Below are 17,469 nucleotides of genomic sequence, written 5' to 3'. Positions count from 1 at the left end.
TACCTATTGGGCACTAGCTGGAGCTGTGGAGCTGCCCAAGTGCCATCACAGATCCTCCAGTTCTGGTGGACCCCTGGGGAGCTCAGGGAACATAGGAGAGGAGTGAGGCAAGGGTGGGGGCCTGTTGGGTTGTCAGAAATCCCCTCCTATCTTCTTCCTTTTTTTTTTTTTTTTCTGAGACAAAGTCTCATTCTCTTGCCCAGGCTGGAGTGCAATGATGCGATCTCGGCTCACTGCAACCTCCACCTCTCGGGTTCAAGCCATTCTCCTGCCTCATCCTTCCAAGTAGCTGGGATTACAGGTGCATGCCACCACACCTGGCTAATTTTTTTGTATTTTTAGTAGAGATGAGGTTTCACCATGTTGGCCAGGTTGGTCTCAAACTCCTGACCTCAGGTGACCCTCCCACCTTGGTCTCTCAAAGTGTTAGGATTACAGGCGTGAGCCACCGTGCTTAGCCCCCTCCTATCTTCTTGTCTTCCCAGCTGTGACTGGGAACCATGACATCATTGCCCATTTCAGGTAGCCCCCAGTGGGCTCAGGCATGTGGATATGGAGGCCATGGGGACCCGGAGGCTGCTCCATGGGGGCAATGATGTGGGAGTGGTACTATGGTAGGTACTTTGCAAGGAACCCCTGTCTAGAAGTCCGCCTTGTTACCCACTTCTCTCCCCCACCCTATATAGCCCAAACCCTACAGCTTAACATTGGGGAAACAGAGGCCCAGAGAGGAAAAGGGACTGGCCTAAGGTCATACTGAGAATAGGCATAGAACCTGTGCCTCCTGTGTCCTGGCCCTGTGCTCATTCTCATGCCTGGGAAGATGGAGCTCTTACTTTGGGACATCTTTTGTGAAGAATAGTGTGGAGTCATGTACCTGTGTGAAGGAGGCCAACTTGCAAAAATGCCTTGTGGAATGGAGCAGTCATGATGGGCTCCCTGGAAGAGGAGGTAAAGCCTGGTTCAACAGAGAGGGTAGGTGAGGTACTGGCTGCCCTTAGGCAGCAGGGAGAAAGTTTGGCCAGGTTGTCATGTCTCCCATTTGTTGAGCCTCACTGGGGCCTCCTCAATTTAATCTTTTTTTTTTTTTTTTTTTTTTTTGAGATGGAGTTTCACTCTGTCATCTAGGCTGGAGTGGGAGTGCAGTGGCACGATCTCAGGTCACTGCAGCCTCCGCCTCCTGGGTTCAAGTGATTCTTCTGCCTCAGCCTCCTGAGTAGCTGGGGTTACAGGTGCACATTACCACACCGGCTAATTTTTGTATTTTTAGTAGAGATGGAGTTTCACCATGTTTGTCAGGCTGGTCTCGAACTCCTGACCTGGTGATCCACCCGCCTCGGCCTCCCAAAATGCTGGGATTACAGGCGTCAGCCACCACGCCTGGCCAATTTAATCTTATCTTGTCCTCATGATAGGTTGTGAGAGGTTTTCCCCCTCATCCTTACTGTATAGATTTATTAAATCTACAAACATTGATAGGCGCAGTGGCTCATGCCTATAATCTCAGTGCTTCGGAAGCCAAGGCAGGAGGATCACTTGAGCCTAGGAGTTCGAGACCAGCCTGGGCAACATGATAAAACCCCGTCTCTACCAAAAAAATAAAAAATTAGCCAGGTGTGGTGGCATGCATCTGTGGTCCCAGCTACTTGGGAGGCTAAGGTGGGAGAATCATTGAGCCCAGGAGATCAAGGCTGCAGTGAGCTGTGATTGTGTCACTGCACTCCAGCCTGGGTGACAGAGCAAGATTCTGTCTCAGAAAAAAAAAAAAAATCTACAACTATTACCTGAGTTAGTGCTCTGTGTCAGGCCCTGTATCCCAGTACTGGGACCTAGAGGTGGCCAGGCAGACTGGCCCCGAGTCTGATGAGGGAGGCTGCTGGTGTCGGCCCGGCTGGGGGATCAGCCATGTGATTTGGGGCCAGTTACTTCCGCTCTCTGTGCCTCAGTTTCTCATCCAAAAAGTGGTGATAATGAAGTCCTTTCCTCCTAATGTTTATAAAGTACTCCAAACAGAGCCAGGCACATTGAAAGTACAATATCTGTATGTGTGTGTTTGCTTAAAGAGTTGTCAAAGGAACAAGCTAATTGCATGTTGTTAGCAAGTGCTGCACAGGAAGTGAAAAGGGCGATGACGTGAGAGCTTTCTGGGGAGCTAGGAATGTTTTCTGTCTTGATGGAAGTTTGGGTCCCAAGGGTGTGTGCAATCATCAAAACTCATTGAATTGGACCCTTGAGACCTGCGCATTCTACTATATGTCAATTACACCTCAATAAACAAAGCATATATTGAAAGAAAGAAAAACAAAGGATGAAGAGGGAGGTCTTCTGAGAGGAGATGACATTGAGGTGGACCACATTGAGGGGAGGCCTGGAGGAGAAGGCTCTGGCTATGGGGAAGGAAGATGAGAAAACTGAGGCTCTAGGAGGTTTTGGGCTCAGGGTCAACTCAAGGGGTCAAGAGAGATAGCTCAGGGGATTTCTTGGCAGCTGGACCTGGGCCCAGGCTGAGGGCTCTGGCTCCTGTGATGTGCTCTGCAGAGAGGCCAGTGGGGCGTTTATTATATTTTCCGGGGACAGCCCTCACCCCTGCCCCTGTGCCTATTTTCAGGGCTTTGGCATTTGTAGAAGGACTATTTTAATCCATGTGGGAAATGGGTTCCTAAATATGGACTCAGTGGGGCAGGAAGCCTCGAGAGGCTCCAGCTCAGGGCAGCTCCACCTGCTCCTCTACCTCAGCGAAGCACAGGCTGCAGGCCCAGGCTGGAAGGCTCTCCAGCCCCTCCTTGGCCATCTACCGCCCTCGTTCTTTCCCTCTCGCTCCTCCCATCTCCCTCCAGTCCTGGGCCCATCCTCCATCCTTTGTTTGCTCAGTAGGCCAGTGTTTCCTGCCAGGCCCCAGCTGGGGACTCCCAAGTGAACTTGACCTGCCTCTGCCCTCAAGCTGCTCCCAGGCTGGTAGGAGGAACAGAGGCAAAACCAGTAAGAAAGGTGCTGGGAGGGGCCGGGCGCAGTGGCTCATGCCTGTAATCCCAGCACTTTGGGCAGGTGGATCACGAGGTCAGGAGATCGAGACCATCTTGGCTAACATGGTGAAACCCCATCTCCATTAAAAATACAAAAAATAGCCGGGCCTGGTGGCGGGCACCTGTAGTCCCAGCTACTCGGGAGGCTGAGGCAGGATGACGTGAACCCGGGAGGCGGAGCTTGCAGTGAGCTGAGATCGCGCCACTGCACTCCAGCCTGGGTGACAGAGTGAGACTCTGTCTCAAAAAACAAACAAACAAAAAAAGGTGCTAGGGGGACTTTCCAGAGAGAGAAAGAGAGAGAGACAGAGATGGAGACAGAGAGAGAGAGAGATCGATCGATCTGAATTGAGCCCTGAAGTTTCCTCAAAAAGAGGGAGTTGACCCAACAGAGAAGATGAGGCAAGAATGCACATGACAAGGACCAGCACAGGCCTAGACACAGAGGCCTCGGGGAGTAAGGCCTGTTTGGGAACAGCACATATATTTTTCTGGCCAGAACAAACTGGTTTTGGCCCAGAGGTGGCAGGAAGTGAGGTGGGAAAGGAAGGCAAGCCCTGTGTGCTGGGGGAGGACATTTACCTGGAACATGTGAGGAAGTGTCTGTGGCCACAGGTGGATTAGAGTCATAAGGGGAGAGGCAGGGCTGAGGACCCTACTGAAAGCATTCCAGCTGTGAGCTTGGACTTTTAAGAGAGAAGAGGAGGACTCTGATGTGAGAATGAGATGCCACAAGGTGGGCAGTGAGGAGGGAGGGTGGGAGCCAGCCTGGGAGGCCTGACAGGAGATGATCAGGTCAGGCTGGGGAGGAGGGGACCAGGCAGGGGGAGGGGGAGGAGGCAAAGAAGGAACCAGGTGCAGGGAGGGAGGATGGTACCTCTTGGCTTCTGTGGCTGAGGATTGGGGTACCCCTAGCTAGAGCCGCCACAGGACATGGTGGAGGCAAGTGGGAGGCACTGAGCTTTCTGGTCCCAGCGCTGAGAAAGAAGCTGGTGATGGGGAATTGTGTGGACACTAACCTGAGGGGTGTTCTGGAAGTCAAGGGCAGCATAAGCAAGGATCCACGGTGTCCAGGCGGGAGCGTCTGCCCACAGCAGCCTTGACGCACACCCCCAGCCTGCTCTGGGTAATGGGGCAGGGGCACAGAGCTGCTGGAGGGCTTGTCCAGCCCCTGGCTCTGTGTATTGCTTGCACTGCCTGTATTCCCAGGCTAGGGTTGAGGGAAGCAGCTCTAGAAAAGGAGGGACAGCCAAGGGGCAGCAGGCTCGAGAAACTACCGCATGCCTCTCCCCTCTCTGGGACACTGCCCTGCCCCAGTTTGTCTTTACCTAGAGAGCATGTGTGGTCCCAGAGCCTGCCCCTAACAGTGCCCTGTGTAAAGTGGCCTGGCTCTCCCTATCCTGTAGAGGAGGAAATTAAGGCTGGGGCAGCCCAGGGTCCTACGGCTGCTGAGCAGTGCTGATCTGAGACCCGGTCTTGAGCATCAGCCCTGGTCCCAGCCCTCCTCCATTAGGAAACACAGTGTCACAGCTGGTCCTTGAGTGAGCAACCCTTTTGTGGGGTGGCTTGTCCCTGCTGTCACCATTCTGGGCCATCTCCTTATGCATGCTGACTTCTCCTTCTCCCCCTACAGCAGTGCCACCGTGAGGCCTTGTTCATTTCTGGTGCTGGTTGGCAGCCACAGTCCATGGCTGAGTTAACCTGAGCAAGGATCCTGATGCCCGCCCACTGGATGCTTGCCTTGGCCGGGATGCACCCTGTGGGGATGACTCTGCTATTACTCCATTTTACAGAGTTGTGGGCTGCAGCTTGGAGCTGTGAATGTTTGCCTGAGGTCTCACCAAGTCATTGGAGGAATTCAATCCCAAACCCACATCTCACTCCACTCAGCTGTCATCTCACTCAACTAGGGTCCTCCCTTCCCCCAGTCTCTACCTCTGGGTCCTTACTGGCGATCTGTAAGCATGGGATGAGGGTGGAGGCTGGGCAGCTAGGTCACCTTGAGATGGCCCCACCTCTCTCACAGTGCGATGACATTGTCGCCCTGGTACTGCATAGCAGCTCCCAGGCAGGCTATAAAGTTACCTTGGGAGCTGGGTACTGACTGGGTGGTCATGACCAAGCAACTCATTTTAGAAGCACTTTTCTTGGTAGTGACAGTTTTGTTCTCATGCCCACTCCTGGAGAATTTGAAGTCTTAATTACTTTTACCCCTACAGGAGTGTGGCCTTGGCTCCCTCCACTCTGGGCCATTTTCTTTGTGGGAGATAGATTGACAGACACTGGCCTCAACCTCTCCTGCAGGAAGTCTTCCTTCCCACTCCAGCACTCTCCTGATCATGCTGAGGCCTGTAGGGCAGATTTGCGTGTTGGTGCACCCTCTCCCCTCCCTAGCCTTTCCCCAGCACCTTCTACTTCTACACTTACGTTTCTCATAGATGCACTGGGTGAGAATCACAAGGGAGGCACCAAGGGCCTACTATGTACCAGGTGCTATCCTGTACAATTTACATGTACAATTTCCAACCCTAGCCTAGGAAATGGAACAACTGTGTCATCCTCATTGTAAAAATGAGGCTCAAGGGATGTGTGGCCCCTGGCTTGGGGTCCCATGGCTGCTGTGTGATTAGAGTGGGGTTTTAAAACCCACTCAGTTTCCATCTGAGAAGGGAGGCAAGGGCTTCTTTGGCCTCTGAGCCCCTCGAAGCAGTCAGCCACCTCCTGGGGACTCCTTGAACTACCTGCCAAGCTGCTTAAGCCCAGGACTGACCCTCAAGTCCAGAGGCTCACTGGACCACAAATCAGAGAAACCTAGATTCAAATTCTCATTCTTCTCCTTATAAGCTGTGTGACCTGGGGCAGGTCACAGGCCTCAGAGCTTATATGTTTTTGTCTGCAAAGTGATGGTAGAGGGCTCTGAGCCTGACGCTTTCTATGCCCACCCACCCACAGCTCCTGTATGACAGCCCCAAGGCCCGGCAGGAGGTAGACCATCACTGGCAGGCTTCTGGCGGCCCCCATATTGTCCGCATCCTGGATGTGTATGAGAACATGCACCATGGCAAGCGCTGTCTCCTCATCATCATGGAATGGTATGCTGGCCTGCCCTGTCTCCATACCCCCTCGGCATCCCTGTGGCCCCCAGGCTCCCTGCCATGCTTCTAGGGGCTTTCTTTGTTCTTCAGGTAGCAGAGCTGGGGGCCACTGTAGCCCCTGAGGGGCAATGGAGCAGGCAGCCTCAGGCCCTGCCTATGGATCTATGGAGTTGGCCATGAGGACATTCCCTCAAGGGTGGGCAAGAAACCATAGGGGTTAATATGGCCTCCCTGAGTGTGATTTCTACCCTGTGAGGAGGACTGGAAGAGCTGTCAGAGAAGGCTCCCAATCCCTGAATATGGATGGACGGGGGATTTGGGGAAGAACAGGACCCACACAGTTCCCTCAACTTTCTCTCCTTTTGACCTGGGTATGTGCTCCCATGGTCCCACCAGGAATTGGGTGCTTGGGGCCTAGAACCAGGAGCCAGTGGCCTTCTCCACCCTGGGCTTCTTCCTGTAACACCGTGGCTCAGCACCAGCCGTCCTTAGACTCTGGGTCTCCAGCTTCTCCCTGTCTGCCTTTCACGTCCCCCCTTCCTGCACCGGTTAGCCAGTTCTTCAGATTTGGGGTTCAGATCCTGCCTCTGCTACCCACTAGCTATGTGGCCATGGGCAGCTCTTAACCTCTCTGAATCTCTGTAACTCAGATATAAGATGTGGGGAAGATCTTAATGTAGCATTTACCCTGTGCTTGACTCCATTCTAAGTGGCCCATGTGTATTGCATATTCAATCTGCATGACTATGGGGTTGGTGCTGTCATCCCTATCATACAAAAGAGATAGCTGAGTCACAGAGAGGTGAAAGAACAAGCCCAGGATCACACAACAGCGCTCATGAAATGTGGATCCCAGGGCATGGCATATAGTAGGTGCCCAGAGAACAGTGGTCATATGATGATAATTAACATCTCATCCCACATTTGGGGAAACAGAGACTTGAATGGGGTTGGGAATACCCAAGCCCTCACAGTCAGGTAGGGGCCGTGCCACTGGGAACACACAGGCTTCTTGGCAGGGATCAGCCCACCACCCTCTTCTAGTTCCAAGAGTTCAGTTCAACCCACCCAAGCCGACAACCCACCATGCACCAGGTTCTACAAGGGACAGGGAGGCTGACAGTGGCTGTTCAGTAGGGGAGGAGCGGAGCAGTAGGGCCTGAAGCCTGGGCCTATGATTTGGGGCAGGGGCAAGTGTAGAATGATGTGCAGTTTCTCCCTCTCTGCTTATAGTCACCTCTTTTACAGCATGGAAGGTGGTGAGTTGTTCAGCAGGATTCAGGAGCGTGGCGACCAGGCTTTCACTGAGAGAGGTATGTGCATGTAGCTGGACCAGCAGGAGGAGGATTCAGGGTGAGAGGTATGGACCAGAGCGTTGTGTGTGATGCTGGGCAAGACCCTGTTCCTCTCTGTGCCTCAGTCTTCCCATCTGAATAAGAAAGGGTGAGACTCAGTGTCCATCCCCACAAGGGACTCTCTGAGTCTGAGACACTTTGTCGAACTTGGACTCCATGGCTTTGGGATGGAGGCCTCAAAGCTTCTTGGTGCTGTCTCGCAGTTGAGCTGGGGAGAGGTAGCTCAGGACCGAGAAAAGAAGTTTAGATGGGTTGGGGGTATCCTCGGAGGAAACTGAGGTGTCTGGGGTAGCATAGACATCCCGGGATAGAGAACCTGGATAGCAGGAGTGCTGTCACTGTCTTCTTGTCTTGTGCTGGCCTGTTAGACTGTGTCCAGTAGGGATGATAGGGTGGGGGCTTGACCTTTGACTGGCATCACTGACCCCCTCCTCCTCTGTTTCTGCAGAAGCTGCAGAGATAATGCAGGATATTGGCACTGCCATCCAGTTTCTGCACAGCCATAACATCGCCCACCGAGATGTCAAGGTGAGGCTCCAGGATTCAGGTTGGGGGCCCAGGGAAGAGGATATTGTCCCACTCCACAATCCCTGATGGCATCCAAGACCCACTGGATGGAGGCCATGTTCCCTAGTCACATTCAAAGCCTCTGCTCTGTGTCCCAGACTGCTTTTCTCAGCCTCTTCTCTAGTTTCAGCATACTCATTCTGTTCTCACCAGGTTGGTCCCCTTGTTTCTTTCAAACACTGAGTAATCCCAACAGTAATGAGAATAACTGACTGCCTGCCTAAAGCCAGCAGGCCCTGACAAGCAATCTCGTTTCATTCTCACCCAACCTTGTGAGATAAGTGCCATTACCCATTTTACAGATGAGGAAAACAAGGCTCAGAAAAAGATTAAGTGACTTGCCCAGGGGCTGTGTAGTTGCTGCGCTGGGATTCATTCATTCATTTGTTCACTTGTTCAGCAAGAAATTTTGTGTGGACGCAATGTGCCAGGCCTCAGGCAGGGGCTGCCTGATGCTGTTGGGTTTTTTTTTGTTTTGTTTTGTTCTGTTTTTTTGAGATAGAGTCTCACTCTGTCACCTAGGCTGGAGTGCAGTGGGGCAATCTCGGCTCACTGCAGCTTCTGACTCCCAGGTTTAAGCGATTCTCCTGTCTCAGCCTCCCAAGTAGCTGGGACTACAGGTGCACACCACCATACCTGGCTAATTTTTGTATTTTTCGTAGAGATGGGGTTTCACCATGTTAGCCAGGCTGGTCTTGAACTCCTGACGTCAGGTAATCCTCCCGCCTCGGCCTCGAAAAGTGCTGGGGTTACAGGCGTGAGCCATTCCACCCGGCCCTGTTGCAGCTTTTGTGAAGTCACAGCCATAGCTTTGACAGATCAGGCCCTCTGATACAGCATTTTAAGGGAAAGAAGCCATTTGCTGAGCACTGGAGGAAGGAACAGAGGTAGTGCCAGTTGTTGGGCCACCTTCCAGTCTTGAGGCTGGAAGCTCAGCTCTCCAAATTTCCTATCCTGGGAGGACTGGGTCTTAGAGGTCATCTGGATCAGATGGATGAAATGCAAACCAAGGCAGCACACACATGCACGTGCACACATAAGCATGTGTGAGCACTATCAGAGCAGAGTCTGCTCCTCTTGGGCCCTCTGCCCCAAGCCTAGAACATTACCTTCCTTGGCTTATTTCCTCCTCAGTCTGGGCAGAGGTGAGCTGAGGTTACAGCTGCTGCATCAGGTCTTCCCTCTGGCTGAGCACCCCAACCTGTAATTCCTTGCTTTATTTGGACCCTGGCTTTTTTTTTCCCAAAGAGAGAAAAGCCTTCTGCAGAGGAGATTCCCTTGAATAGACTAAAACTGCTTTTCTGTTTTTATCACAATTGAGAAGGTCAGATCTTCTCAAACGGAACCCGAGAAATAGCATCCATTGGTTCTAAACCACCACCCCATTCTTCTACCAACACCCCATCCTTCTACCCCAGCTCTGCTTGGGGTCTCTTCTGCTCCTCTCCACGGGCCTACATCCTACCTACCATTCATTAAAAACCAGTTTCAGGGACAGACCTCCCCACTGCCCTCATCTGCCGGGCCCCTGGCTACTCCTGGGACACAGGAATATTGCCCCTGTGCAGCTCCTGGGGTCTGAGCAACCAGGGCCTTCTCCCCTGAGCAACCTCAGATGGGGCTGTCCTTCTAGCCCTGTAGGATTCACTCTGGGCTGGATATGGGACATGTGCTTGGCGATACTGACTTACGAGCAGCCTGCCTTCCCCCGGCACCCTTGCTCTAGCATTTCATGGCAATGTCACCAACTCAGGATCAGAAGTTCCTGCCCCGAGGCTTTCTATGGCACTTGGTCATTCACAGCCTTGGCTGAACACCTGCCTTGCTTCCCCTTTTGTGAATGAAGGTAGCACCTTGGGTTTCTCTATATTTGGCCCATGTTGGTGGGCAAGGCCCAGGTCTTTTTATAAATGGACCTGGCTCCTTCTGCACTGGGATGGAGTCGGGGAGTCTGGCTGAAGATCACCTTGGGGCTCTGCTCCTGCCTGGTTCCTAACTCCAAACCAATGTTTTCTCTTTCTGGCCCAGCCTGAAAACCTGCTCTACACATCTAAGGAGAAAGACGCAGTGCTTAAGCTCACCGATTTTGGCTTTGCTAAGGAGACCACCCAAAATGCCCTGCAGACACCCTGCTATACTCCCTATTATGTGGGTGAGTCCTTGGGACATGATTTGTAACTCCTCACCCCAACTTATACAGCTGTATTGTGGGGTAGCCAGTGGGTTGCAGAAACCAAAGGGTTAAAGCCCAGCAAGGAGGGAGGGGGAGAATTCTGTCTGCATGGAGGCGGGTGATGTGGGGGGCCGGAGGCTGCAAAAATATTCTCCCAAACTTCAGCTTCTGCTTTTGAAAATAGATCCAGGAAAATTCTGGCTGTGGCCTGTGAGCTGAATGACATCACAGCAGCTCTAAATATATATGTGATAAAAGGCTGCCATCAGCTCGGGACGGAGCCCAACCGCGGTTGTTTTTCTCTAGTTTTTGTCTTCCTGGGATTCATATTCAGAAAGTGGGCATGCATTTCCTCCTAACTTGGAGGGACAAAGGGTACCAGTCACCTGCCTTGTGGGAGAGGGTCACTAAAGCCAGGGCTTGGAGGTGTGCACATACTCATGCTTCCTGGAAAAGTTCACTGCCCTTCTGCAAGTGGGCAACTCCCGGATCTGAAAATGCTCCTTGCCAAAACTGCCCCCTAACCTGAGAGTGGGGTGATGACAGAGGGCTTTTCTCCCTCAGAAGAGGTCTTCCTGGAGGGCTGCTGAAGGGGTGGGAAGTTCCCTGAGACAGTTGAAATGGCACTCTTGTTAACTAGGATGTGTTTTGCACTAAGTATTTTAACTTAGAAATCTTCTAGCCTACCCACCTCATTGCACAGGGAAGACAAAGGCCCCATGGATTGGTAGCCAAGCTGATGATGGAGTGCAGAGCCCTGCCCCTGGTTCCTCCTTGCCTGTGACCTAGGCTGTGCATTCAGGGAGGCAAGGGACACAGAACAGCTGGCAGGCCAAGACCCTCTCACCCACGGCAGTTTCCCACCAAGCCCCAGACTGGCCTTCTCTTCTCTTCTTTCACCAAGGTTGAGACTGGCAGAGGGGCTCAGGCCCAAAGGAGCTAGGGGTATGTCTGAAAGTGGTTGAATTTTTTCTGGGAGCTTTCTCCTTCCCCAACTTCACACACATGCTGCTTTTCCAAAAGGTGCCAGACGCCAGTCTGCTCTGCCCTACCTCCCAGCCCAGGTACCTGCTCCCCACCTTGCCCAGGCTTCAGGCTCCTGCCTGGGCTCCAAGACCCTTGGGTCTGAGAGCCCTGCTGTCCCTCTGCCCTGGCAGCCCCTGAGGTCCTGGGTCCAGAGAAGTATGACAAGTCATGCGACATGTGGTCCCTGGGTGTCATCATGTACATCCTGTGAGTACCTTCCCCACCCCCTGCCTCCATCTCCTGCCCTTATCCCCACTGTGAGCCCTCAGGACCACTTCTGTCCCCTTACCCTCATGTCCTTGGTGAGGAGCTTGTGTGTGTCACTCCTCATGCAGGCTGCCCTTCTCTTTTGGTCATGGGACACCACTCCTTCAGGTGCCTGAGGGTCTCCCCATGCCAAGGGCTGATGGCATTCCTGGGATGTGCCTGGGAGTCCGGAGGGCTGGTATTATTGCCATGGTGTCTGGTTGCCTGTCTCCCCAGTCAGGGGCTTTTGAGGGGAAATGGGTCCACCCTGGCACTGCTCCCACCCTATGCCAAATGACTTACCCCTTCCCCCAGCCTTTGTGGCTTCCCACCCTTCTACTCCAACACGGGCCAGGCCATCTCCCCAGGGATGAAGAGGAGGATCCGCCTGGGCCAGTATGGCTTCCCCAATCCTGAGTGGTCAGAAGTCTCTGAGGATGGTGAGTGAACCTCTCTGTCCCAGCCTGCCTCACCTGGCCCCTGTGGCTTTCATTCTGGGAAACATCACTTTGGTGTCAAACTGACCTGTGTTCAAATCTTGGCTCCCCCTTTTCCCAGCTATGGGACCCTAGGCAAGTCCCCTAACCTTCTTGAACCTCAGTTTCTACATCTGCCAAACAGGCTCAAAACTTGCCTCCTCAAAACTCCCTCTAACTCCTATTCCTCATTCATATTTTCCCCTCTGAGGACCACAAACCAGGCTGCCCTGTATGAGTTATCTACTGCTGCTTAACCAATTATCCTGAACACTTGGTGCTTCAAAACAAGAAATAGTTGTTAGCTCACTCTTTCTGTGGGTTGGGAATTTGGGAGCACATGCAGTCCCTGCCCCAGCAGAGCTTGTGGTCTGTGGGGAAGGGTGGAGGGGCTGGCTCTGCAATCTCACCTCTCCCCTCTCTTCCCCGGCCCCCCTAGCCAAGCAGCTGATCCGCCTCCTGTTGAAGACAGACCCCACAGAGAGGCTGACCATCACTCAGTTCATGAACCACCCCTGGATCAACGTGAGCCCCTCCTCCTCCCATGGCAGGCAGGGTGTCCAGCAGGAGTGGGGCTGCCGGGCAGGAGGGTGGTGGCTCTGCTTTGAGGCCCCAGTGCAGGGCTGGAATGGGCCCATGCGCACAGGTAGATAGTAGGGCCTCACCTACAACCTGGCTTTGTCACTGCCCCAGTGAGGCTCCTTCCCCGCCCTGAGCCTTAGTTTTTCCATCTGAGACTGGGAGAAGGGGATGGAGTGGGGGGAACCAGTGCTGTCCCAGGTGCCTTCAGTTTCTAATCCATGGGCGTGGGGCTCCTTCCAGCAATCGATGGTGGTGCCACAGACCCCACTCCACACGGCCCGAGTGCTGCAGGAGGACAAAGACCACTGGGATGAAGTCAAGGTGGGTGGGCTCTGTCTCAGTCTCACTACAGGTGCCAGGATTTGGGCAAAAGGGACTTCAGGGGGGTGGCTACGCAGGATCTGGGGTCTTTGGCCCCTTTCTATACCTGGAGCACAGGGTGTCAGTGACTGTCACAGTGGTCCAACCATGGCACTCCAAGGATTGGGCCTCACTATACCATTCAGTGTGGTGCTGCTCCTGGCTCACTTCCTCAATGAAATGGGGCTTTGGTACCAAGCTTGGATGATGACCTCTCTTATAACCAACAACATTTGGGAGGGTGGTCAGCCTGGTTTAGACCCAGCAGAGGCTACATTTGAACATATGGAGTAGCAGCTCCAGTGGCACAATCTCCAGGCCCCAGTGCGCTGGTTGCCCAGCGAGATGGCATTCTCTGCAGGTCTTGTGGTTCTGTGGTGGAACTGGTTTAGTTCACTTACCCTTGGTGTGGTCCCAGGGAGTAACTCTCCTTTTGTGCCTTAGTGAATAAGCTCGGTGTCTACCACAGAGGACTGTAGTGAGGATCATGTGATGCAAAGGGCTTGGCCCAGTGCTGGGCACACAGTGGGCACAGAGGCAGCACAGGCTGTCACTGACATTAAGGGGCTGCCCAGGCAGGGGGTGATAGTTCCTAAGGTCAGTACATCCTGACCTCTTAGTGCCCCCCATCCTGTCTGTCCTCAGGAGGAGATGACCAGTGCCTTGGCCACTATGCGGGTAGACTATGACCAGGTGAAGATCAAGGACCTGAAGACCTCTAACAACCGGCTCCTCAACAAGAGGAGAAAAAAGCAGGCAGGCAGCTCCTCTGCCTCACAGGGCTGCAACAACCAGTAGCTCATGGGGCCTTGGAGGAGCCTGGCCTCTCAGCCTGCATGACAGACTGAAATGTGCTGAGGCCCTGGCCGGGAGGGCCTAGGGTCATTCTTTTAACAAAAGGATTATTTTGTTGTGTTTAAATTTGTCACTCGGAACTTCAGGATGGAGGATCCTGACCCTAAACCTCCTTCAGATCTCTGGCCCAGGCTCAAGCCCTAGAGACGGGCAGGGCCTAGGGGCTGGGAGCTGCCTGCTGCCATAGCAGCACCTTTAGCCAGGTTGGCCTGAGCGAGGCCTCTGTGCTGTCCTGCCCTGGTGCATGGCCTTAGCTTTCTAGGCCACTGGGAGTTGTGGCTGGGCTTCCCATCTTCCACGTCTTCCACAGAGACATCCCCCTGCGGGATGGGCAGATGGGCCTGGCCTTGAGAAAGGCATTGGCCATTGGTTGCCATGGTGACCAGGGACCGCGTTGCTGCCTGTGAATGCTGAGTGAGTGGGTAAGGGAGGAGGGGCAATCGAGGGTTCACCTCTGCCTTCTTGGGGAGGCTGATTTCTCACACACTGGCTGGCCCTCTCATTCTCACTCCTCCTTGGGCCCTGAGGTTGCTGGATCCAGTCTGCCTGCCTCCCTGTGCAGTCCAGCCCTGCCTTGCTGCAGCCCCAGCCCAGACGGCACTCAGCGCTCTCCCCTGAGGGAGTCCCTGGGCCTAGCCATCCCCTCACTACTCCCGACCCAAAGGGTGACTTTTCATCTGAACTTAAGGTGGGGGATATTTTTAACCTTTTTCCACTTTGGAAAACATCACTGTGACAAAAGCCAGTATACTTTCCCTGCACCCATCTGCTCACCAGATCTCAGGCAGGAAAGCCCCTCTCTGTTGATGTCAGGGGCTATCTTTTGGTATACTTGTGTGAAAGTGGCTGGTTGGGAGCAGAGCTAAGTGGCTTCCCATTAACCTGAGGTCTCTCTCTTTACTCTGGGTCAGACCTGAGGTTGGGGAAGGTGACTGAGCCATGCTCAGAACGTCTGGTCCTGGCTTGGGCCTGAGTGGGGCAGAGAGGGGCCTTTCCTGGCTGATCAGAGCTTACCAGCCCCACCCCACCATGGTAGCCTCAGGGCGCCGAGTGCCTGATACTTGCCTGACAAGTGCCTGACACCCAGCCTAGTTCCTTCCTGGCCCCTCACTGGCTGGGAAACCCTGGACCATGTCAGATAGGACAACACTGCTGGGTTTTACATCCAGATAGTAATAAACACCATTTCATCATTTTCTCCTGGCTCCTGGGTTTACTCTTTGTCTACAGGGGTGGACAAAAGTGGCCCAAGGGCAGCTTCTCAGACCCACTAATGATTTCATCCCAGCTGGAGGGGGTGCCTCCGGCCTGATAAGCATGCCATGCTAACTCCAAGGCCACTGAGTCCTCACTAGGCGTAGAAAGGTCAGAAGAGCTGAGGGATGGCAGCTGCCACATGCCCCCAGCTCTGTGCCACCCCTGTGAAGTGTGTGTGACACCTACCCCCAGTCCTGTGTGTGCCAGTGTCTGCCCACAGTGGCCACCCCCAGCTGTGTGCCAGCCTGCTGAAGGGCGGGCAGAGTGCCTGCTGCAGCGCTGAGCTATTTTCAGAAACTGCCAGATTTCATTTGGCAGTGAGAATATCGAGGAGGGGAGGGGGCGGCATGCTGCAAGACTGTCTTTTGACTACTCCAGTAACAGAGCTCTCTCACCCCTCAGGAGCCCTTGCGGGTAGCTTCAAGGAGGGCCCTAACTGGCATTTCTCTCCCAGCTCCTATCTTGAGAAACCTCCCAGTTTTCCAAGAGCTCATCTGCTGCCTGCAGCGCTCTCTCCTCCACCCCCACTTCCTTCAGGGCGTGGGGGAGGGTGCAGAGATGCTGGAAGGCAGGGGACAGGCAAACACGCCTGAGATGTTCTGCTGCTTCCCAGCCTGGTGACCTTGGGAGTTTTCTTGGCCTCAGTTTCCTCAGCTGTGTCCTGGCGATGATAATGCCCATCCCATGGAGTCGTGTCGGGGATGTGAGCAGATGATGTGTGTGAAGTACTTAGTGAGGTGCCAGGCGCATGGCTTATGCCCCACACTCATTAGCTACTCCAACATCCTTAGTCATCAGGAAGGAGAGAAGTATCTAGAGTTATATCTAGAGTATCTAGAAGTCTCTAGAAGAAAAAGCAGCCCCAAATCTGCCTCAGGAAGGACAGAAGTATCTAGAGTTATATCTAGAGTATCTAGAAGTCTCTAGAAGAAAAAGCAACCCCAAATCTACCTCAGGAACTTCCTATCTAGACAATCAGGCCTTCCTCACCCATGGGGTTTCATTTCCAAGGGCCTGCTCCCCAGAGCAGCACCATGTGGGCCTCCTGGGCTTTGGTTCCAGTACTGGGCTTCCAGGAGGGTGGCCAGATAAATTCAAGAGACTCCATGGAGACTGTAGTTCAGCCCAGCCTTCCTAGTGTACTCTACATCTGGAGGAATGCTGGCCAGACGCAAAGGTAGATGTAGTCCATCTAGTCACAAAGCTGTGGAGGCACAGATGGCCTCCCTTGCTTGGCTGCCAAGCATCCAGTGTACCTGAGATGCTGTGCTGGGTGCAAGGAAGGCTGCAGTGAGAACTTCAGACAGGGGGCTCACCTCAAAGTGTTTACATTCATGCGGAAGAAGGTGAAAACATCACATGTTGAAAATGTTAAATTGGCCGGGCGTGGTGACTCACGCCTGTAATCCCAGCACTTTGGGAGGCCAAAGCAGGCAGATCACGGAGTCAGGAGATCAAGGCCATCCTGGCCAACATGGTGAAACCCCATCTCTACTAAAATATAAAAAGTTAGCCGGGCGTTGTGGCAGGTGCCTGTAATCCCAGCTACTCTCGAGGCTGAGGCATGGGAATCACCTGAACGCAGGAGGCGGAGGTTGCAGTGAGCCGAGATCACACCACTGCACTCCAGCCTGGCAACAGAGCAAAAGTCCATCTCAAAAAAAAAAATGTTTAATCAAGGTCTTGATATGGTCTGTGATGGAAGAACATGGCTCCAGGAGAAGGAGGTGTCATGGGACAGTTTCAGCCAAAGAGAGAATATATGCATCCCAGTGCTGGGAAAGGTGCCTGATAGGATACAGGGTTGCAGGCAGAAGTGCAGGGACCAGGGCCTCAGAGACAGAGGGACTCCCCGCTCTAGGACTCCCATCTGCCACTCCGCTCTGCCAGTCTATGCTTCTCCCTGGGGCTGGCCTTGATCCTCTGCCTGCACTGGGGTTTTTTTTTTTTTTTTTTTTTTTTTTTGACTTCTCCATAGCTCTGGCAAAACTAGAGCTGCAGAAGTCCTATCTGGGGAGGTCATCTGTTCAGGTGTCCACATGTCAGTTTCAGGGGAGGGTTCTTATTGGTCACATTTGGCCCCTTGCTGTTGTTGGGGAGAGGGTAGGGCCCCTCCTGTAACTAGGTGGGGAGGAGTGCCCTAGAGGCCGTTAGCAGAAGAGCAGATGGAAAGATTGCCCCATTATCTTCCACATCTGTTTGGCCACTTCCAAGAGCCCATGAGGAGTTTGGTCCAGCCGCTAGCCCAGCCCAGGGCCTGGCTCCATGATCTCCTGCATCAGGTGTCGTGCTTACAAGCCAGGACCGGGAGGCTGGATGCCTGGCCAAGTCACACTCCTTTTTGGGCCTCAGTGTGGCTGTCCGTGAAATGGGAGCAAATCTCTGACAATCAGCTAGTATTAGGTGAGCTAAGAAGCCAAGTGACCACTTGTTCTCATCAGCGAGTCCAGACGC

The 17,469-nt window shown here is 53.5% G+C and overlaps 1 protein-coding gene across 2 annotated transcripts in view; it reads left to right on the top strand.

Annotated features, from left to right (window-relative positions):
* MAPKAPK3 (MAPK activated protein kinase 3) overlaps positions 1 to 14,956 on the top strand; it is a 32,503-nt gene extending 17,547 nt beyond the window's left edge. For both annotated transcript variants that reach the window (XM_055276419.2, XM_055276410.2), the window contains exons 3-11: positions 5,976 to 6,115; positions 7,367 to 7,431; positions 7,922 to 8,001; positions 10,069 to 10,192; positions 11,371 to 11,446; positions 11,801 to 11,925; positions 12,401 to 12,486; positions 12,784 to 12,864; positions 13,549 to 14,956. In XM_055276419.2, coding sequence (XP_055132394.1) covers positions 5,976 to 6,115; positions 7,367 to 7,431; positions 7,922 to 8,001; positions 10,069 to 10,192; positions 11,371 to 11,446; positions 11,801 to 11,925; positions 12,401 to 12,486; positions 12,784 to 12,864; positions 13,549 to 13,701 — 930 coding nt within the window. In that variant the 3' untranslated portion in view covers positions 13,702 to 14,956. The remainder of the gene's footprint in view (positions 1 to 5,975; positions 6,116 to 7,366; positions 7,432 to 7,921; positions 8,002 to 10,068; positions 10,193 to 11,370; positions 11,447 to 11,800; positions 11,926 to 12,400; positions 12,487 to 12,783; positions 12,865 to 13,548) is intronic.
* The last annotated feature ends 2,513 nt before the right edge of the window (positions 14,957 to 17,469 follow it).

This window comes from Symphalangus syndactylus, chromosome 1, assembly GCF_028878055.3.
Source record: "Symphalangus syndactylus isolate Jambi chromosome 1, NHGRI_mSymSyn1-v2.1_pri, whole genome shotgun sequence".
Taxonomy (NCBI): Eukaryota; Metazoa; Chordata; class Mammalia; order Primates; family Hylobatidae; genus Symphalangus; species Symphalangus syndactylus.
This window is presented reverse-complemented; position numbering and strand designations above follow the sequence as displayed.